This window comes from Hylaeus anthracinus, unplaced genomic scaffold, assembly GCF_026225885.1.
Source record: "Hylaeus anthracinus isolate JK02 unplaced genomic scaffold, UHH_iyHylAnth1.0_haploid 11989, whole genome shotgun sequence".
Classification (NCBI taxonomy): Eukaryota; Metazoa; Arthropoda; class Insecta; order Hymenoptera; family Colletidae; genus Hylaeus; species Hylaeus anthracinus.
In genome coordinates, this window is record NW_026534337.1 from 10,093,270 (window position 1) to 10,111,317 (window position 18,048).

The following is an 18,048-nucleotide window of genomic DNA, read 5'->3' on the forward strand; positions in this document are numbered from 1 at the left end:
ACAAGGAAAGCTTTTTAGGTGTCCACCTCCGATTGTTTTGATTTTCGGATATGTTTTAAAGAACCGATAAATAAGATATACGTATTTTTTGTGTATTTTCTGTCCTGTACGAAACTTTAGATTCACCGTTTGCTCCTTCATCGGCCCCCCCCCCCCCAAGGGACCACAGTAAACGTCATTTCGTCGTCGCTTCGAGGAGCAACGACGTCTGGTTTAATCAGCAGTGTCGAGCCTAGTAAACAAGCGTTACGCGGTATCGTTACATTGCGAAAAAATGCGAGATAACGAGAGAAGCGCGTCGGGATGTCTGGGAAAGTGCATTTGCATGAACGTGACGTTGTCGATGTCATTAATTAACGCGTCTGACATACGGCCCCAATTTTTTTTTCTTCTCTCCTCCATACCTCGACGGTTCGTTGGTGTTCCGCTTGCAAATTAATCGACGCTTTTATAACGAGCATTGTTACATCGACTTTCGCGAGTTTCCCTCGATTATCGGAACCCTTTGACTCCGAACGAGAATTTAAATTCTTTCAATTATACATGCATTGTTACTGTAATGAATAGAACCCACGAGGATTTTATGCATTCATGGTGTACGATAACTTTAAAATCGCGCACAAAGCACGCACGCGCGAGGAAATATATCGCGAAATAATGTAGCGATATCGTAAAGGCACGTTTATTTTGATAATATCGCGGGAATGTATTTCGGGGATCAACGCGAGATGACATTGTAAGAATTTCGTAGATTAATGTATTAATAATTTCATTTTGCATAAACGCATGCAATATGTATACGTTTAGTATTCGTATTTTCGTATTTGCATACACGTATAAATGTATAAAATTTGCAAGCCGTTAATGAATATTAATCGAGAAACATGTTTACGGAAGTGGATTCGGCGATTCAATTTATCGTATTGTTTTGCACGAAATGATCCACATTAGGGAAGGTCGAGAATAAATTGTCGTCGGTTCTCGGTAATTGTGCGAACATTCAACTCGACAATGGGGCTCGTCTTACAGTCGCGGCACAAACAATTAGCCTGGTAAGAAACATATCCTACCCGGCTAGTTGCACTTTCAAATCGGAATTTACGATAGTTACAGATCATCAAAGAGAAATTCATTCCCAACTACCAATCAAGTCATTAATCGTAAATATCGCTTCCTACCACAAACACATCATTTTTCATGTCACGCTACACTTTTCTCGCGATTAATTTGCCTAAGTGTCGCGAACGTAAAGCTAGAAGTGAAACTTCGAAACCCAGTCGTCCGTGTGTCACGTTACTTAATCGACTGTCCTGAAATTATTTCAATTAACAAGTCAGGCAATGGATCGGCGATACAAAACACATGCGCAGTTTTTCTGTTCAAAGGGGATTTATTAAAAGTTGTAAATATTAAAACGTCCCGCGAGTTTAAAATTTCTCCCTGGTGAAAAGTGTCGCGAGGCCCAGCAAGGACCTGGTGAATGGGGTGACGTTCCTCAGCGATTCCGTGAACAGCTTCCTGGCATCGAAACGTCGAAATTTTCCGCATCGTCTTCTCCTCTTGTCGTCCCGATAATCGCCGCCGCTCCAGACGGCTCTGCTTCCGCCTAAAATTACCATAACACCGTGAAATCGTGAAGAGTCGCTCCTCTCTCTGAAAAATTGAACCGATGATATACGAACGACTCCGTTTATTCGCTTTGCGTAATAGACGTCTTGGCTTTCGTAAAAGTCATTCGAGAAAGTTACGACATGTGATTCCCTGGCCCCTAATGAACGCTTAGTCGCAGTTTACTCGCGGTAGAACAAGAGAAAGCGAATTTTAACACCTCTTAAGGTCTCTGGCTGTCTGCGGAGTAAATGAAAACAATTCGTGTCGGTTTAGAGGCAATTGCTACTTCAACGGTGAATTCAATAAATGATGACCGAACGAGCAGAGTTCCGAGTTTTATTGAAATGTTTTGATGGATGGTACTGTTTGGTATGGTATATTGTTTATTTGATTTAATCTTTTATACGCACGAAGTGTGTACAATTTATATTCATAAAATTTCATTTTGTTTTTATCAACGGTAGACAAAGAAAACTCGATTGGAATTTTTCGACACAAAATTTAATTTAGTGTTAAACGAATCTCCGGAGTGTTTGTTTTCATTTCCACCCGTCGATTTAGTGATCAACGCGTAAAACGTTTAAATTGAAAAATATGAAATGATTTAATTGCACATGAAATTTGCAAGCACTTCGCTTTAAAAGCGGGTTTCAATAATGCTGAATAAATAATGGTAACACGTAGAGGTTCCGCCACGAGTTTTCGTTACTCCCGAAGATACACTTTCGAGAAACGAAGATTAAGGAGCACTGATTTAGTGCGTGAAATAAGAAAGCACATCTACAATAGTGAATGCATAAATAATGTGGATTACCATAGAAATTTAAAATAGTAATTAACGCGTTAAGCGATCTCCCACGTTTCGAATTTTTATTGTCAGATTAACGTAGAACGATTTCTGAACATTATTGAATAGATTAGTAGATTCTAATAACCTGCCTGTCAACGAAGAATATATGAGTCCCCTCGCGTAATACGGTAAACTTTCTACCAGCCACCATTTGAATGCTCCAACGGTACTCTAAACTGGTGAAAGTATCATCTAATAAAGCGAACTTCAAGAAAAGACAGCGGGATATACGATAGATAATTGGGCCAAACGAGTTCTCATGTTCGATTAGTCGCGACCGAGTGTATAAGACACGCGATACGTGTTTTAAATTTCCACTGAGTTTATCATTACAGATCACTGGTTTACATTATCGATTCGCGAGACTAATCACACCGATGATTTATAGACAAATAGAAATAAATTGTGGCAGACCTTACAGTAGTGTCTTTCAAATTTGTTAAGGTTGGAAGCAGTTTATTAAGAACTTGTTATGTATTCGTACTAATGTAATTTAAGTTTTAGGATCAACTTGGATCAACATTATTATAGAGAAAATAAACAAGAAATTCCTAATAATGTAGTTTTCGAGGAAAACTGGTTTTTCCTCGCGTGCACAGACGAGGACATTCGCCCTAAACGATAGTGTCGGTTTTGTGTGTGGTAATTTTGTGTCCTCAATCATGGACGCCAGGTCTGAAAGGGTTAAGTAACTTCCACGTACAATGGAAACCAAGGCACTCGGGATGGGGTCTCGTTTATCGTGAAAATTAGAAAGCTGAAAAGATCTGAGTTTCTTGTGTAAATAGCAATTTAAAAAGTTAATCAATTTCTTTTAATTGCAATGTTTTATTACTCTGGATTTATTCTGTAATATTATAGTACCAAGGGCAATTTAAGAACATTATTAAATCGTCTATGAACTGTTTCCAACAAAGACTGAATCTGTCTTCGCTAATTTCCTAAATATTTTAAGTTTCCTCGCGTTTCTGTTAAAAATATTCAGTGGTATGAATAAATTGAGAGTGTAAAGCACTCACGTCGAGGAGCCATGGACTCCGAGGAAGCTTCCACCGACGCGTTGTTACTTGAATCCGAGTTTTTGGGCTGGAGTTGCAGCTGCAGCCGCGGGAGACGGACGACGTTGCCCAGGAGGTCGAGCGACAAAGATTCCATATTTTCTGGGCGGAGGTAGAGGCGGTGGAAAGGACGGTTCCAAAATCTTCGAAAATACACGCGGTACACATGAAAATTGACATCCAAATTGACCCATAAACTTCCAAATTTCCATTTCGGTTCTGTTCAACTTACAGACGAATTTCAAATCTTTTCGCTCGGTGTACAAATAAAATATCACACATAATGTTGCATAAAAATTGTAACATTACTGACGATTATTTTTTGGCTATTCTTTCTAATTAATTTTATATACCGTTAGATGAAAGCTACGTCTCTATTTATGCATTCTACGATATTTATTTGAATTTATATCGTAAAGGGAGTTTAAAAAAAAACAATGTACATTAATTTCATCGCAGTTCTCAACTTTTTGTTTGTGGAGTCAGTCCCATAAATATTCGTAACCTCTATGTGTATCGACGAAATTTGTTTAAATTAAATGGTAGGTTTCATATTTCCAAGTCTATGTTATTCATATTCATATTGAATGAAAAATTCATTCGGTAACATCGAAGCTATTATTTAATTTAGTCAAAATTCTTCGATAGACATAAAGTGTACGAATATTTATGGGATTTACTGTATACAGAATGAAACTAAACTGTCAGGCGTACCAAATATATTTTTTACGCTGACTGGTGTACGTAAAATTCCAAAATTCCCGAATGAGTATTCGCGGCAGCTAACTGGTTAATGCCGTTATTCAAACATTTCAGAAAGCCCCAATCTAACCAAGAATCGGAAATTTCTAAACAGTACACGAATCATCGTAGACTCCATCTTCAATTATCGCCCATCAGAGATTACCAGGCGCTACGATTCGAATCGACATCGTCAATATTACGCGATTAGCTCCCCTCGCGGATCCTAACAATAATACCAACTAATCCCAATAATAATATTGTTCCTTTCGTCGCTCGTATTCGCTCGTAATCACGCCAGTCCCATTGAATGTGTCTTAACTAACCGAGTCCCATGGTTTTGCTCAATTTCGTTAACAGACGCCGAAGTAACTTTACATGTCGCGTCTCCTAGTCGCGGGATTGTAATAGAATTCCCCGGCAATCTGTCCTTGTTTGCGTCGGGTCCGCTCGGTTTGCGGCCGCGGCGCTCGTTGAAATTGTTACAGGAACGGGGTAGTAAGAGGTAAACCGCTCGAGCAATTCACGTGACAATTACAGAACGTCACGCTGAGAGAGGATCCAGCATGCGCTGGCGAAGTCCGTTTAATTGAAACCCACCTTGAGGTCCTCGAACGAGGACGTTCCACCTTGGAGGTTCGCCGCGAGTTTGGCTTTTCGGTCAGCGACGTCGCCCGCAGGGCTCTCGGACGCCCTCCCGCACGATTTGTACTGGAAATCAACTGCTATTTAATAATAATCGCTGAGTTACAGCAGACTCGAACGGCTGAAACGCGAGGAATGATTTATTTTTTGGTACTTTCTCGACGATCTGCTCCAGGTCCGACAGCTTCTCCGCGGCGGCGATTAGTTCTGTGCTGAGCCTCCGCAACTGAATAATTTCAATTGTACATTGTGTTGCGTGGAAGTTAGGGTTTAGGAGTCGAGCTAGATGAATTTTAAGTTACTTCGTTCTCGAGATGTGCTGAGGTCACCTTCTGTGCTTCCTTCTGCAAGATTTTGGGTGAGGTTTAGGCAATTGTCCTCCTTTTGTTAACACGTTGACCGCAACGTCATGCAGGTATTACAGTCAGAATGTGCTTTCAGGTTTCGTGGAACCTGCCTGTGTCTGATAGTCAACGTGTCAGACGTTTTATTCTAAGTATCGTGGTTCGATTGGACACTAACTACTTTGATCACCACCTCCTCGTACTCCGTCTTCTTGTCCTTCAACGCGGCGACGTCTTCCAGTCTCTGCAATAGTCAGCAGTCTGTATACAATCGTTTAACCCATTCACTGCCAGGAAAATTTAAGGCTTTTTGCCTCGGACGCCAAGATTTAATACAGATGTATATTGAATTTATTGTTTCAAAAATTTACGATCTTCTTTTGCAATAATTCGTGACACAAAAGGCTACAAATTTATCCCTCGAGTAATTGCAATTAATTTAAATTTGGAGAGAACTCATAGTTGGCAGCGAATGGGTTATATTAGATATCGCCACGATAAACAACCGACGCACCGTTCTGTTCTCCCTCACCACCTTCAGCATCTGTGCGTTGGACTTCTCCATTTTTCTGATCACCTGCGATCCACGATCTCGTGATTATTAACCTCGTATATTATTTTGTTTGCTGTTTCATTATAATTAAAAATGGACTTCCTGAAAATCTGAATCTAGATGCAAGCGTGGAGACGTTAACGAACGTGTGAAGCCATTACTAAGAGAAAATTTGATTCTAGAGACTTTCAGATGGGCATTTAAATATCTCCTGTGCATCGAAAGTTATGAGAAGGATACCAAAAATTCAAGCAAATCTTAGATTCGTAGCTCTTCCGAAAGTTAACCCTACTCGTAAAACTATTCATGAAAGTGTCATATAGAAATAACATCCTTGTTCGTCATGAAATTCTTCAAATCTATATTTATATCTACTTTGTATTCGACAAAAATGACGATACTCACAACGGTGGCGTACCACAGAGCCGCATAGAAGATAATGTGCATCAACAAGCAAATGTAGACATTGTCCAAAACGTACGTCCGTATGAACGACTGCGAAGCAAAGAAAATTTAGGAATCTATGCAAATCTATATTAATATTATAAGGAAGTAAAATTTGTTCGTATGTAGGGGGTAATCTCCGGAACTAATGAACCGATTTCAAAATTTTGTTCAGTGGTTAATAGAAAGCTACTACGCTGTCCTTGAGTAATATAGGCTATGTTTTATTTTGATAAAAATACGTTCTTAATTTGAAATGTAAAAGCTCGTGAATAAAGTCGACAGAAAAGCGTTGCTTGTAGTAACTAAATGTAAACTTACCCTGCGATCGTAAACGTCGAGAAGTTTCAGGACGGGATAGGACCTAGTCAGCCTGTAGAAGTAGCTGTGCCTCTGCGAGAACATTTTCGCGAGAGTGATTCATCGGAGCTCGCGGGGACGAGGAAGCCGAGAAGGAAAATGTCAACGATAAAAAATGCACAAGCCCGAGACACGTCTCCCCGATAAACCAGAGACGAGGTTCCTGTCGACCGACGCTACAACATCGCGAATTCGGCCGGGGTTGAATAATCGACTGTCGAGGAATCGAGTTTCCCGCGAGTCGTATTCCAGACATCCTATTCCGTGGTAAAATGAGCCAGCCGTCGAAATAATTCTATTGATTTTGGTAATCGAAATTCGAATCTGCGAACCCGGGATCGATGATAACGGGGAATCAATTGAAATTACTATTCCGCGAGGATTGGCGTTTAACGAAAGGGAAGAAAAATATTCGACGCGGAAAATCGCGCGGAGTTAATCCGAGGTTAGTAATGCGAGAATAGAGCGAACGAAATGGAAAATTTAATTAGATTAGAACTGACGGTGTACGAATCGTGCTTTCGTGTGTTGAATTCGTGTTTCGCGACGGTTTGGTGTATATATTAGCGATACTCTAAAATTTTAATATCATTAATTGCTGCAAGTGCCGCGAGTAGTTGCAGCTGAAAAATGAAAGATTAGATTATGAAATTTATTTGACACTATGAAGTAACACGTCCAACCTGGCGTGACTCACCTGTTCATAATGGCTTCATATTATGCGATAGCGTGAACCACGGATGAGTCACGCTATTTTTCCTTTTTTCATCGTTTTCACGGCGGTAATCAAGAGTGGAATTCAATTAGAATTACAAAGAACGAGTGTTCAGACAAATGCGGTACATTTCGACACCTTAATTAGACGCATTGAATCCTCTAGTATCGGTCGACTTTTTAAGAGAGCATAATACTCGGAATAAATTTAACTTTCGCAACTCCAAATACGATTAAAAAGCTTAACCTTTAGAATTCCATTCGCAGAGTCGTAATATCGTCCTCGAAATAGAAATATAATGGAATTCTTCGTGCAGCATCGTTACCGAGAACACGGGGTTTATAACGACAGTCAGTCGTGCTAGAAATCACGATCGCGACGATTATCTGCTGGAATATTATTAAAATGCGTCCGCGCGAGCCTGAACGGATGACTTAATTTTGCAATCGCCTGCGTTATCGATCGGTCTTTGCAATAACGACGGCAGAGCGCTGCTGATAATGTCGCCGATAACGGAGCCGCGAAAAGTAAGAAAATTAAAAGATAAAAAATGTGATTAAACGGGACGGAATCATTACTATCGAGTCTGGTCTCTGGGTTAGGTTAGAGGAATATGTAGGAACAGGAATATTATTCTAAACTACCAGACTATGGAAAATGGGGAGTATAAAAGAAGATAGAAAAGTGAAAGAAGGTAAAATAAAAATAAAAACAACATTGTTGAAATCTTCAACACTAGAAATTCCTCGAACTCTCAGTCTTAACTCTAAATATTCTAAAATATTCTGAAATATCGTCTACCAGATTATTCAACAATAGGAAGTATAATACCAAAGTAACACATAACAAAAAGAACGTTGTTGAGACCTTTAGTATCGTTGCTCAAAAAATGAATCGATCCAAAACACCTGATGACACAATAGTGTACAATAAAAAAGATTGCAGAATCTACTAAAAACGCGACTCGAATCGTGAATCATTATTATCCTTGGTCGAGCATGGCCGACGAGACGCAGTCAAAGCGATCCCATCGCGTCCAACTCGTAAAGTAATTCGCCGATGATTTACGGAGATGCTAATTGGCCAGCGGCGTCCGCGCTTTTAGCTGGCCAGGAGAGCTTTATAATTTTACGAGGTTCGATCTAAAACCGCGGCGTCGAAATTATCTTCGGAACACTGGTCGCGATATATCGCGCGTATAATAACACTTTGCCAGCCCCGGTTTCCATGTTACGCGCGATTTCCTCGCTTGATTAAAGAAGTATGCGAAATGCGGGCGTGTTAACGTCCCACGCGAAACGAGAACTTATTCAAATATGGTGCTTAACATCGATCGCACGGTTGACTTGGAGTTTGGTTAATAATTATGAGAAGAGTTTAGCATGAAAACGTCGAGAGAATCGAACCGTATATTGCGAAACGTGTGTATATGATATTGGATATTAATTCATGTTTGTATGATTTCACTCTGCTATTTCAATTTCTATTTCTGCTCTCTGGCGTACGGGGTTTGCTCTTGTTTCGTTGGGGAACGGTTATCCGTTCTTTCATTATTCGTTTTTGATAGAGGGATCTGTTTAAACCTAACCTGTGATTCGATTAATTTAAAATTAAATTACTTTACTCGGTGTATACAGTTTTTATAGAAAAATTCAGAGCACATTTGTTGGCGGTATATATTTTTCATATAAAGAGGGGAAGAGATGCATGTAAAAATAAAACTCAGAGAAGGAACACGAGACAACAAAGGTTGAGTGGCACTGCTGTAAATAGATCATCACCGACACCTACATTTGCTAAATTAACATTGCAGGTAGACGTGTTTCTAAAGGAGTCGATGAACCGAGGTAGATCAACGAAACTGAATTCTGGCGCTTAGCAACAGTCAAACGTAATTGTACCGTCTAACAACTACTCTCATTCACGCTCGACTTAGAAATGCTGTTCACCAATAATGAAATCTACGTAGAATGCAATTTACTTCTCCAGTCGACAGGTACAGTGCCTCATTTACTCTATAAATGTCCCGAGTAACCTCTTAATTGCACAAACATTATTTTCATACGATAAACAGTTCTACTATATAATTAAAACATAAATTTCTGTCAGCAATCAACCTCTTTCTTTAATAAAGTAATAACTTTTTATATGAGCTTGAATCTGTATAAACGTGAAGGTTTTTAACCCCTTGGCATTTCACTGAAGGCCACGCATGCCGTAATCAGATGTTTCGACACATTTTCTTCCAAGTTCAAGCTACAAAGGGTTAAAAAGATATTAATATTTAGCAATCCACCTCCTCAAAATTTTGTATAAAACCAAACGAAAAATCCCTAAAACTGCACGCAAGCTTCTAAATGCCAATAGATTCCACCCAGTCCTGATCCAAACAGCCCACACTCGTCCGACCACGTTAAACCATATTAGAAATTAATCCCCCGGCGATCGTTCGCCCTTTCGCGGTAGCGATCGGCGTCAGCGTTCGATTAAATAAACAGGAATTAGCACATGAAAGGCTGCGGTGGTCGTGACTCGCCAGTTACAGGGGCGGAGGGGGCGTTAGACGCCACTTGTCGTTTCCCATCGCGCCTTCGGGGGTCGGGGGGGTTGACTAACTAAATACGAGGCACCGAAATGGGCCCCGGGGCCAGGGTTAAACCAAGCTTAAAAAGCGTCGCTGGCGCAGGGGGTTGAATTCCACGCGCAAACACAGTGGCACCACTGCGAAAACACTTGAGATCACTTAGGAGGAATCTCCGTCGTGTCACCCTTCCGCGATTTCCGGGACCCTCGTGCCTCGATACAACGACCCCGTTGTTTATGTAAAACAGTAGCCGATATCGACGCTCTGTAGTCTCGCGGAGAACGCCTGGGAATCCACTTGATGCGTCAAAAACGTCAGTTACACTGGTACGCGTGGGTGGCACCTATGGACGTCGAAAGTTTCCGCGGAGGGTTGTTTCTGACGGACTAGAGGCAGTGATTCTTAACCATTAGCAGCAGTAAATGTCGGGAAAGTGGGTGAATAAATTTTATATTTTACAGTTTTATTTTTGGTGGTGGGAGTTCTTTTGGAAATTAATTTTTCTTTGGAAAGTAGCAAAATAGATATTATTGGTGTTTAGTTTTAGATCAGGCTGCAGTCCTCTTGTGTTCAAGTGTGCAGTGGAGACATTTAATAACAATTTACTGTTTTATTCCGACCAATCCTAATCCAGATCTCTAATAATAATTTGCTATTTCAAACTGTGACAGCTTGAAACGGTTAAGAACCACTGAGGTTGGAGGAACAGGGGATGAAGACCTTGTCGGTCGGAATTCAGGAGTTTCCGAAGCCAGGGTGCGTGGTGTTATTATTTGGAAGATGGGGCGAGGGTGGCGTGTAGGGATAAATGATTCGTGTCGGGGATGGAATCGCATGGCGGCACTGTCGACCGCTGATTGCTGATTACTTTGTCGCGTGGTCAGATGATACATGCTCCCGCGATAATATTACAATTATTAAAAGCAGAAGTAGGGAATATTAGAGGAATTTAAGGATCGAGAAATGAATGCTTAGAATGATTATAGGTATGTAAAAACTTGGTTTATTCAACTCTTACACAATAATCGTCGTACCTAAATTACCGTCGCGTCACGTTGGATTCTTCTTCGACTTATTCTACCTTCAACTGTCTTCATGTTCTGTCACTGTCCTCACTTAATACCACGGCCATTGCCTTGCATCTCCATTAAAACCAGCTATCATCAACATCTGCTCCAAGTCTTTATCGCCAAAAGCAAAGCTCGCCTTCCAGCCAGCAAAATCCAAATCCTCGCTTCCATTCTTCGACCAGTCGCCAACAGCTCCAGTATCTAAATTTCTTCGCAGCATAGATCATGTAATCATCCCGCGGGAGTAGGAGGGATCGGATGGGGGAAGACAGAGAGAAGTTCCGCGACCCGGAGTCTCCAGGCGTCGTCGTCCTTCGCCGCGCGGGGGAGTGGCCCGACTTAATTATCTAATTAATTAACCTCAATCAGAACGATGAGTAATTTCTCGGTTCGCTGGCTCCTTTGCCAGCGTCGAGACTTTCTTGTCACGCCGTTGCGACCGCGGCCCCGAATTACGGATGAGTTCACGGCAAATCGATTATGTTCCCGATGCTATTGCTCGCCTCTGCTTAGGCGCAGGATGCTCAGAATCGACGGTCCTCCGGCGTTATCCTGTTTTCGCTGCCCGACCAATTTGATCCTGCGCTACTCCTCCCCCGTCTACACGGAGTCCTCTGTCCTCTTCGCCTTTATCTACGGCTCTTACGCCGATCGCGCGATAACTCGCTCGTGAAACGACCAGACGATGCGAGTTTGTCTTAGGCACTCGACTCCCTCGCCTGGAAATTGCGTTTTCGCTTGGTCCTGGATCCTCTGCAAAGGATGCCAGCGAGACGGGGCGATTGGTTGACGGTCTTTGAGCGAACCTCTGACGGGAGCTTGCTCTTTTTAATTCTTTCGAGATTGTTTGGTAATGTACCTGACTTGTATTACTCGTGGTATTTTATTTACTTACTCGTTTAGATGTTTGCTTGCGGATAATTGTTTGCACATTCCTATACGAGTATCAAGTATACTCCTGCACATAAGGGGGTCCTACTAGTGTTCATTATTTTTTAATTTGTTAATTAAAATAGTTTTTCTGTATCCTGCTGACAACATTAACATTTCTAGACTCTCCTTTTACTCATTGTCTATTTAATTTTGTACCTACAAGTACCTAAATTTTTCTAATTATAATAACAAGATATTTCGTAATAGTAACGTGTGCCTATCGTGAAATGCTTCACAGAAGTAAATGGTCCCCCAAAGTAATTAATTTCTGGCCCTGACTAGTATAGATCCATGACTGTTTCGGTGGCCCGTTCTCTATCCATCCCTGCTATTCCCACGGGATGATTTCGCTGCGGTGATCCTCGTTATAAAAATGCTCCTCGGTATTACCGGAACCACCCTCTCCGACGGCCTTATCTCATTAATGTCCTTACTCGACTCATACCGCTGCAGTGCTCGGGGGGAGAAGGGGGGGGGGGCTGCTCTGCGAGCAGAGGCTGACGTTTCGCGCTGGAATTGGTACCCCGTGTTAAATTGATATTTAGCGAAAAGTTTTTCTCCTCCGCTGGACGGGACGACCTCGTGATTTAATCAGGAAACTGACAGGAGCGCTGGGATTACTTTCATAACGAGATCAAGCCCCCTTTATTGTCCACTTAAAAGTAAATGTTTAACGTAGGAAATTATTAATATAAAATAACAACGTTGTCTGTAATTTGTCATTCCTCAATTACTTCTATGACTGATGTTAATCTAGGTGAAATTTATTATAGCTGCTCTTTGAGTATATCAACTCTACATACTCTATGAACAATGCTGCGACGTTTAGGAAGGTAACAAAGCTGCATTTTCTTGTCGCTTCCCATTGCCTTCTCCTATCATTTATTTTTATTTCCAGTGCATTTCCCTTTAATTTCCCTTGCATTTTCCTTTGATTTAATAAGAATTTCTCTTTAATTTCCTTTGCATTTTCCTTTAATTTTCCTAGCATTGCCCCTTCATTTTCTTTGTTTGTTCCTTTAATTTCCTTTACAATTTCCATTTTATTTCCTTTGCGTTTTCCTTCCATTCCATAAGAATTTCCCTTTGTATTTTCCTTTAATTTCCCTTTAATTGCCTTAGCATTTCCCGTTGCTTGCCTTTGCATTTCCTTCAATTCACCTTGCATTTACCTTCCATTTTCATTGCATTTTCCTTTAATTTCCGTAGCATTTCGATTTAGTTTCTTCTGCATTTCGCATAAGTTTCCTTTGCAGTTTGTGTTGTGGTCCCAGAGAAGACAAAATGCCGATAAACGAAAGGGCAACAATGTTGCAAATCGGAGTAAATCGATTTTTCGGGTTAGCAACATTGTTGGACCCGATTTTTGCGAAATTTTGCCTTTCCCGAGACTTTAACAATGTTGCAAATCGGAGTAAATCGATTTTTCGAGTTAGCAACATTGTTGGACCCGATTTTTGCGGAATTTTGCCTTTCCCGGGACTCCAACAATGTTGCAAATGGGAGTAAATCGATTTTTCGGGTTAGCAACATTGTCCGGGTTTCAGAAAAGGCAAAATTCCGCAAAAATCGGGTCCAACAATGTTGCTAACCCGAAAAATCGATTTACTCCGATTTGCAACATTGTTGGAGTCTCGGGAAAGGCAAAATTTCGCAAAAATCAGGTCCAACAATGTTGCTAACCCGAAAAATCGATTTACTCCGATTTGCAACATTGTTGGAGTCTCGGGAAAGGCAAAATTTCGCAAAAATCGGGTCCAACAATGTTGCTAACCCAAAAAATCGATTTACTCCGATTTGCAACATTGTTGGAGTCTCGGGAAAGGCAATGTTCCGAAAAATTAAGGGTCAACCATGTTGCAAATCGATTTACTGGGAATCCCACAAAATGAGAAGGAAATTAAAATAAAATTCTTATGAAATTAAAGGAAATTGCAAAGGAAATTAAAGGAACATACAAAGGAAATGGAAGGGAAATGCAATGGATATTAGAGGGAAGTGAAATAGATATGTACAAGAGGAAACTACTGAAGAAATTAAAGTAAATGTAAAGGAAATAACCGGGAAAGTAAAAGAAATTGAAATGAGTATTAAAGGAAAATGTTCAGAATACACTATGAAAGATCGCAATACATTGATAAATTTAATTTTGATTTCCAACTATTTATATTCTCCAAAGCTAAATTATACACCATAGCGTTCAACGTTCGATTTCGGCAAAGACCTCTGCGCGTAATAAAGTCCAACAACGAGCTGGAACGAAAATAACACATGCGAAAAATGCTCGAATTAATTCCACCTCGGTTCGCCGAGCACGATTATACATATTCCTCATGGCGGGGAAATATCGAAGGAAATTGTCAAATAAATATTCCCAGCGCGAAGCGACCGCTCGAATAGAATCCGTCCCAGCGCGAACGTGCCACGGGCCAGGTCGACTTTAAATCGAATTTCTACAAACCCTGGGACATTCGATAAATCCTCGTGTCTCTTTATGGCGTTGGTATTTTATAAACGACCTCGTCGACGACGTCGTTCCCGCACGACGGAACTCTTTACATGTGACACTTAACGAGAATCTCATAATCTTACGGAAGAACGACGATCCATCTCTCTCGCCCCCTCCCTCGACTCCGCGAGCCTGGAAAATCCCTTTGAAGCTCTGCCCATTGACGCTCGCGGTTTAATATTCCGTCACGTTATATTAATGCCCACCTAGCAACTGCTTCACGTAAATCAGCAAAGTCTCCTCGCCCGATGCACTTTTCGCTGCGGTTCTTCCTCCTTCTCCTCCAATTTCCCTCTTCCCTCGTCCACGACTTTCTTCTTTCACCTTTCACCGTTCCCTGTTGACCTTACCTGGGGGCCTCTTGGGACGACGTATAAGTTTGAGTAGGTCTTTCTTGCAACCCGTTTATGTCTATTTATATTTTTATTTAGCTTGCAGCAGGATCGAAATTTACATTCAATTATTACGCGTCTTCTTAATCCCTTACAGTAAATCAGTAGAAGGTACTTATAATTGCACTTATCAAAATTCGACAAAGACGTATGTTTCAGTCCTTGTAAATCTGCTAGGAAAATCTTTTGAAGAAGGAAATCCTCCACGAACTTACGCGTCATCCCAATACTCTTTCCTCGCCCCTTCTGTTTCCCCCCGTGACGCGTTTTTCCGCGGTCTTCACCCCTTTTCGTCGGTGTTCGTGTTCCTCCGTTCCCTTTGTTCACGGATCCTTCGTCTCCCGTTTCTCTCCAACAAGACTGGCGTTGATTCGCCGCGATCCGTCGCCCCTCTCCAGATTCTTGCTCGCGGGACGAGGACAGTCTCGCTGATTGAGAATAATGCGAGGTACCAATTACTCGCCAGCATAAAGAGGAATTCATTAGCGGGAGAAACGCGCCGGTGGGGCATCTCTCGAGCAACTGCACCGGTTGCACGCGCCTTTTGTGCACCACGGGATGCGCCTCGCTACCGAGCACTTCCTGCATTGTACCTCGGGGCCGCGGTGACGCGTGGTGCGGCCCACCGACAACGACACAGAGAATATTTCGCATTCCTGTGGAAGAGGAGACTTGACGCTTGTTGCGCATAAATGAACCCATTAGAATGATTCAAAAATCAAAGGGGGTGGTTGTCGGATTTTTTTTTTTTTTTTGTGGGCTGAGAAGTAAGCATTTTTGGAGGAATTTATTCCAAGCCAGTACGTTTCAGGATTTTACTATTAATTTATATATATTATATTATTTTCTATGCTATTGCTCATTGGTTCAGCTTTAAATGTATTTAATTATCTACGTCATCACAGAAAGAAAGTACAGATAATTTTGATATATTTGGTTTATCAGAGAGCTTCTATCTAGAACTCGAAATTTTTAAGTGAAGAGCCAGACCTAAGTGGATACATTTCTAAAGCATGACAATCGCTATATTGAAATTACAGACTCTGTTAATAGATCCCCGATGGGAAACTCATGTTTTCCAGCAAAGCACACAGAACATAAGTACTTACCCCGAATTGTGTACTTACACCGCAATCTCTGTTCTAAATTGTACACCTCGAAGACACGTTTCGCCAAGGGATTCCAGAGAAATTTCGTTGCCTCTTATCGAATAAGAAAGCTGGTTTCCTTCGAAGTCCCGATGTTCCACCGAGCATGAAATAAGTGTACACACGAAACGAAGGGGAGAGGCGAAGGGGGGACGATAAAGCGAACTTCGAAGGGAAACAGGCAGGAGGAAGCCTTCGTTCTCGAAACACGAGGCGAATATCTCCCTTCACCTTCTATCAATCGAATCCGAGATAAAAAGAATCCGTCGTCGGTTGCGGGACCCGTTGTAAAACCATAAAGGTGTAATCGTTCTCGGACGAGGGAACGATAAATATTCGCGACCTACGGCCGCGCGCGAACAGAATTTACAACTTTGCGCAACAGTGCAAATAAAGTGACGTGCGCGCGTGCAGAGGTGCTAACGAAATTTATTGCTCCAGAAACAAAGAAAGAAAACGTTGACGAGTATCTTTTAGCGGTAAATAGGTGCTACGTACGCGTGCGATTAGTGTATTATTATTATTTCAATTTAGGTAGAACACTTACCGAGGACATTTTTTACTTTCATTTATATTTCATGTTTATTCTGTGTTTTTACATTTTTCTATGGTTTTCATTCTTTTATATATTTCATGTTTATCTATATTCTTATATTCTACGTTCTGTATTTTGTATACAAACATGAACGAACTGATTGTACTAAAATAACTGTATTATTTTATATAAAATAAATGGAACATAATCTTACTGATTGTCTTATATTCATAACACCATATACTTTAATCCCTCAAAACTTGAATCCCACTATCCACAAATGTACGTTCTATAAAATAGAAACATTAGAAAAATGTTTAACTCACTTTTTAAATCCCGATCTACCGAGGAGGCCAAGTCCCCCCAGCAGTCGGCGGCGTCTAAACGCGTCCGCCAATTGGCAAATTAATTAAACCCCGTCAAACGAAACTCGACGCATCCCAGCGTCGATCGTGAACTGAATCATCCCCGGTCTGAAATCCGATTCAACAATAACACTTGCTCTGTCGGCTGTCATCCTGGCTGACGTAGCCGCACCTACCCAGCGTAACGCTCGGCCCGTCCCGCTTTGCGCGCAAGTGCGCGCGGGGATCCTGTCAGTCAAGGATCAGCGAACCGTAAGGAGGGCCATTGTGCGCGAAAGTATAACAGAGAAATGGAATCGAGGGTGTCGTGGTTCCTGGCCGAGGGTCAAACGAGCGCGTGGGGCGGTCTGATTGGACGTCAAGCCAGGAACACGTCAAATCGAAGAATATGCTTTGACTTGAAATTAATTTGAGTGGTTTCCGGGGCCCAGGCACGCAGCAGTAATCGTCGGATCGGCTCGATTGACGATCGTTGCTCGAACGTGATAGAACGAAGGGGGTCTCGCGAATCGGTGGTTGAGAACGATTAGGGAGTCGCGTTTCTCGATAATTTGGGCTGCTGGGAAATGATTGTTCTTAGATTCACGGGTTTACGTTGAATTTAATTTCTTCTGAGGTATGAAGTGAGTGAGTGAGACTGAGGTTTCTTGTTTCTTTATTCTGGATAATAATACTCTACTAGTTATCTAAATTATTTCCATGGAATTCACACTTGCTTTTTTACAAAAGATTTAACTGATTTTTCCTGAAACGAATGTTTGAAATATCTATATTATTGAGAAAAGGTAGAAGTAATAAAGGATGAGGAAATTTAGAGTTCAAAAGTAATAACTGGATATCGACTGACACCTGACCCTCTCCTTTAATCGCAACGATTCTGTTTATAAAGCATAATTGCGAATTTGATAATCAAATGCAAGAGATAGAAGTAATAAATTGTAACTAAAAGTAATGCAAAAAGAAGTCACGGTGTAACAGATAGAACACTGGATACTGAATGCAATCGCACGAATTCGAGTCTCGATGCAATCTACATTTTTTACATTCTTTGTCGACGTAATATATTGGTAACTAGAGTGGCGTTGCAATGTTAAGTAGCAGCGAGGAAGAATGTTGAAACAAGTGGTTCCATGGTGTAATGGTCAGCACTCTGGACTCTGAATCCAGCGATCCGAGTTCAAGTCTCGGTGG

General features: G+C 41.3%; 1 protein-coding gene and 1 long non-coding RNA gene across 2 annotated transcripts in view; one reads left to right on the forward strand and one right to left on the reverse strand.

Moving 5' to 3' along the window:
* The window catches only part of LOC128887959 (uncharacterized), a 47,917-nt gene that overhangs the window by 8,396 nt on the left and 21,473 nt on the right, over positions 1–18,048 (forward strand). The window contains exon 2 of the long non-coding RNA XR_008460120.1: positions 9,135–9,317. This is a non-coding gene — a long non-coding RNA (uncharacterized LOC128887959). The remainder of the gene's footprint in view (positions 1–9,134; positions 9,318–18,048) is intronic.
* On the reverse strand, positions 1,073–6,582 carry LOC128887949 (uncharacterized). The gene is made up of 8 exons (XM_054144474.1): positions 6,208–6,582; positions 5,764–5,826; positions 5,428–5,493; positions 5,208–5,249; positions 5,034–5,131; positions 4,861–4,971; positions 3,481–3,662; positions 1,073–1,606 (listed from the first exon to the last, which is right to left on the reverse strand). Exons 1-8 carry the CDS (start codon positions 6,247–6,249, stop codon positions 1,428–1,430), a joined length of 783 nt encoding a protein of 260 aa, XP_054000449.1. The 5' UTR covers positions 6,250–6,582; the 3' UTR covers positions 1,073–1,427.

Bases quoted from the DNA above. Each gene is read 5' to 3' on its own strand.
- LOC128887949 (XM_054144474.1), bottom strand. From the start codon at position 6,249: ATGCACATTATCTTCTATGCGGCTCTGTGGTACGCCACCGTT. The intron at 5,827-6,207 runs GTGAGTATCGTC...CGTGGATCGCAG, and splicing joins CTCTGTGGTACGCCACCGTT to GTGATCAGAAAAATGGAGAA. The intron at 1,607-3,480 runs GTGAGTGCTTTA...TGGTAATTTTAG, and splicing joins GGAGTCCATGGCTCCTCGAC to GCGGAAGCAGAGCCGTCTGG.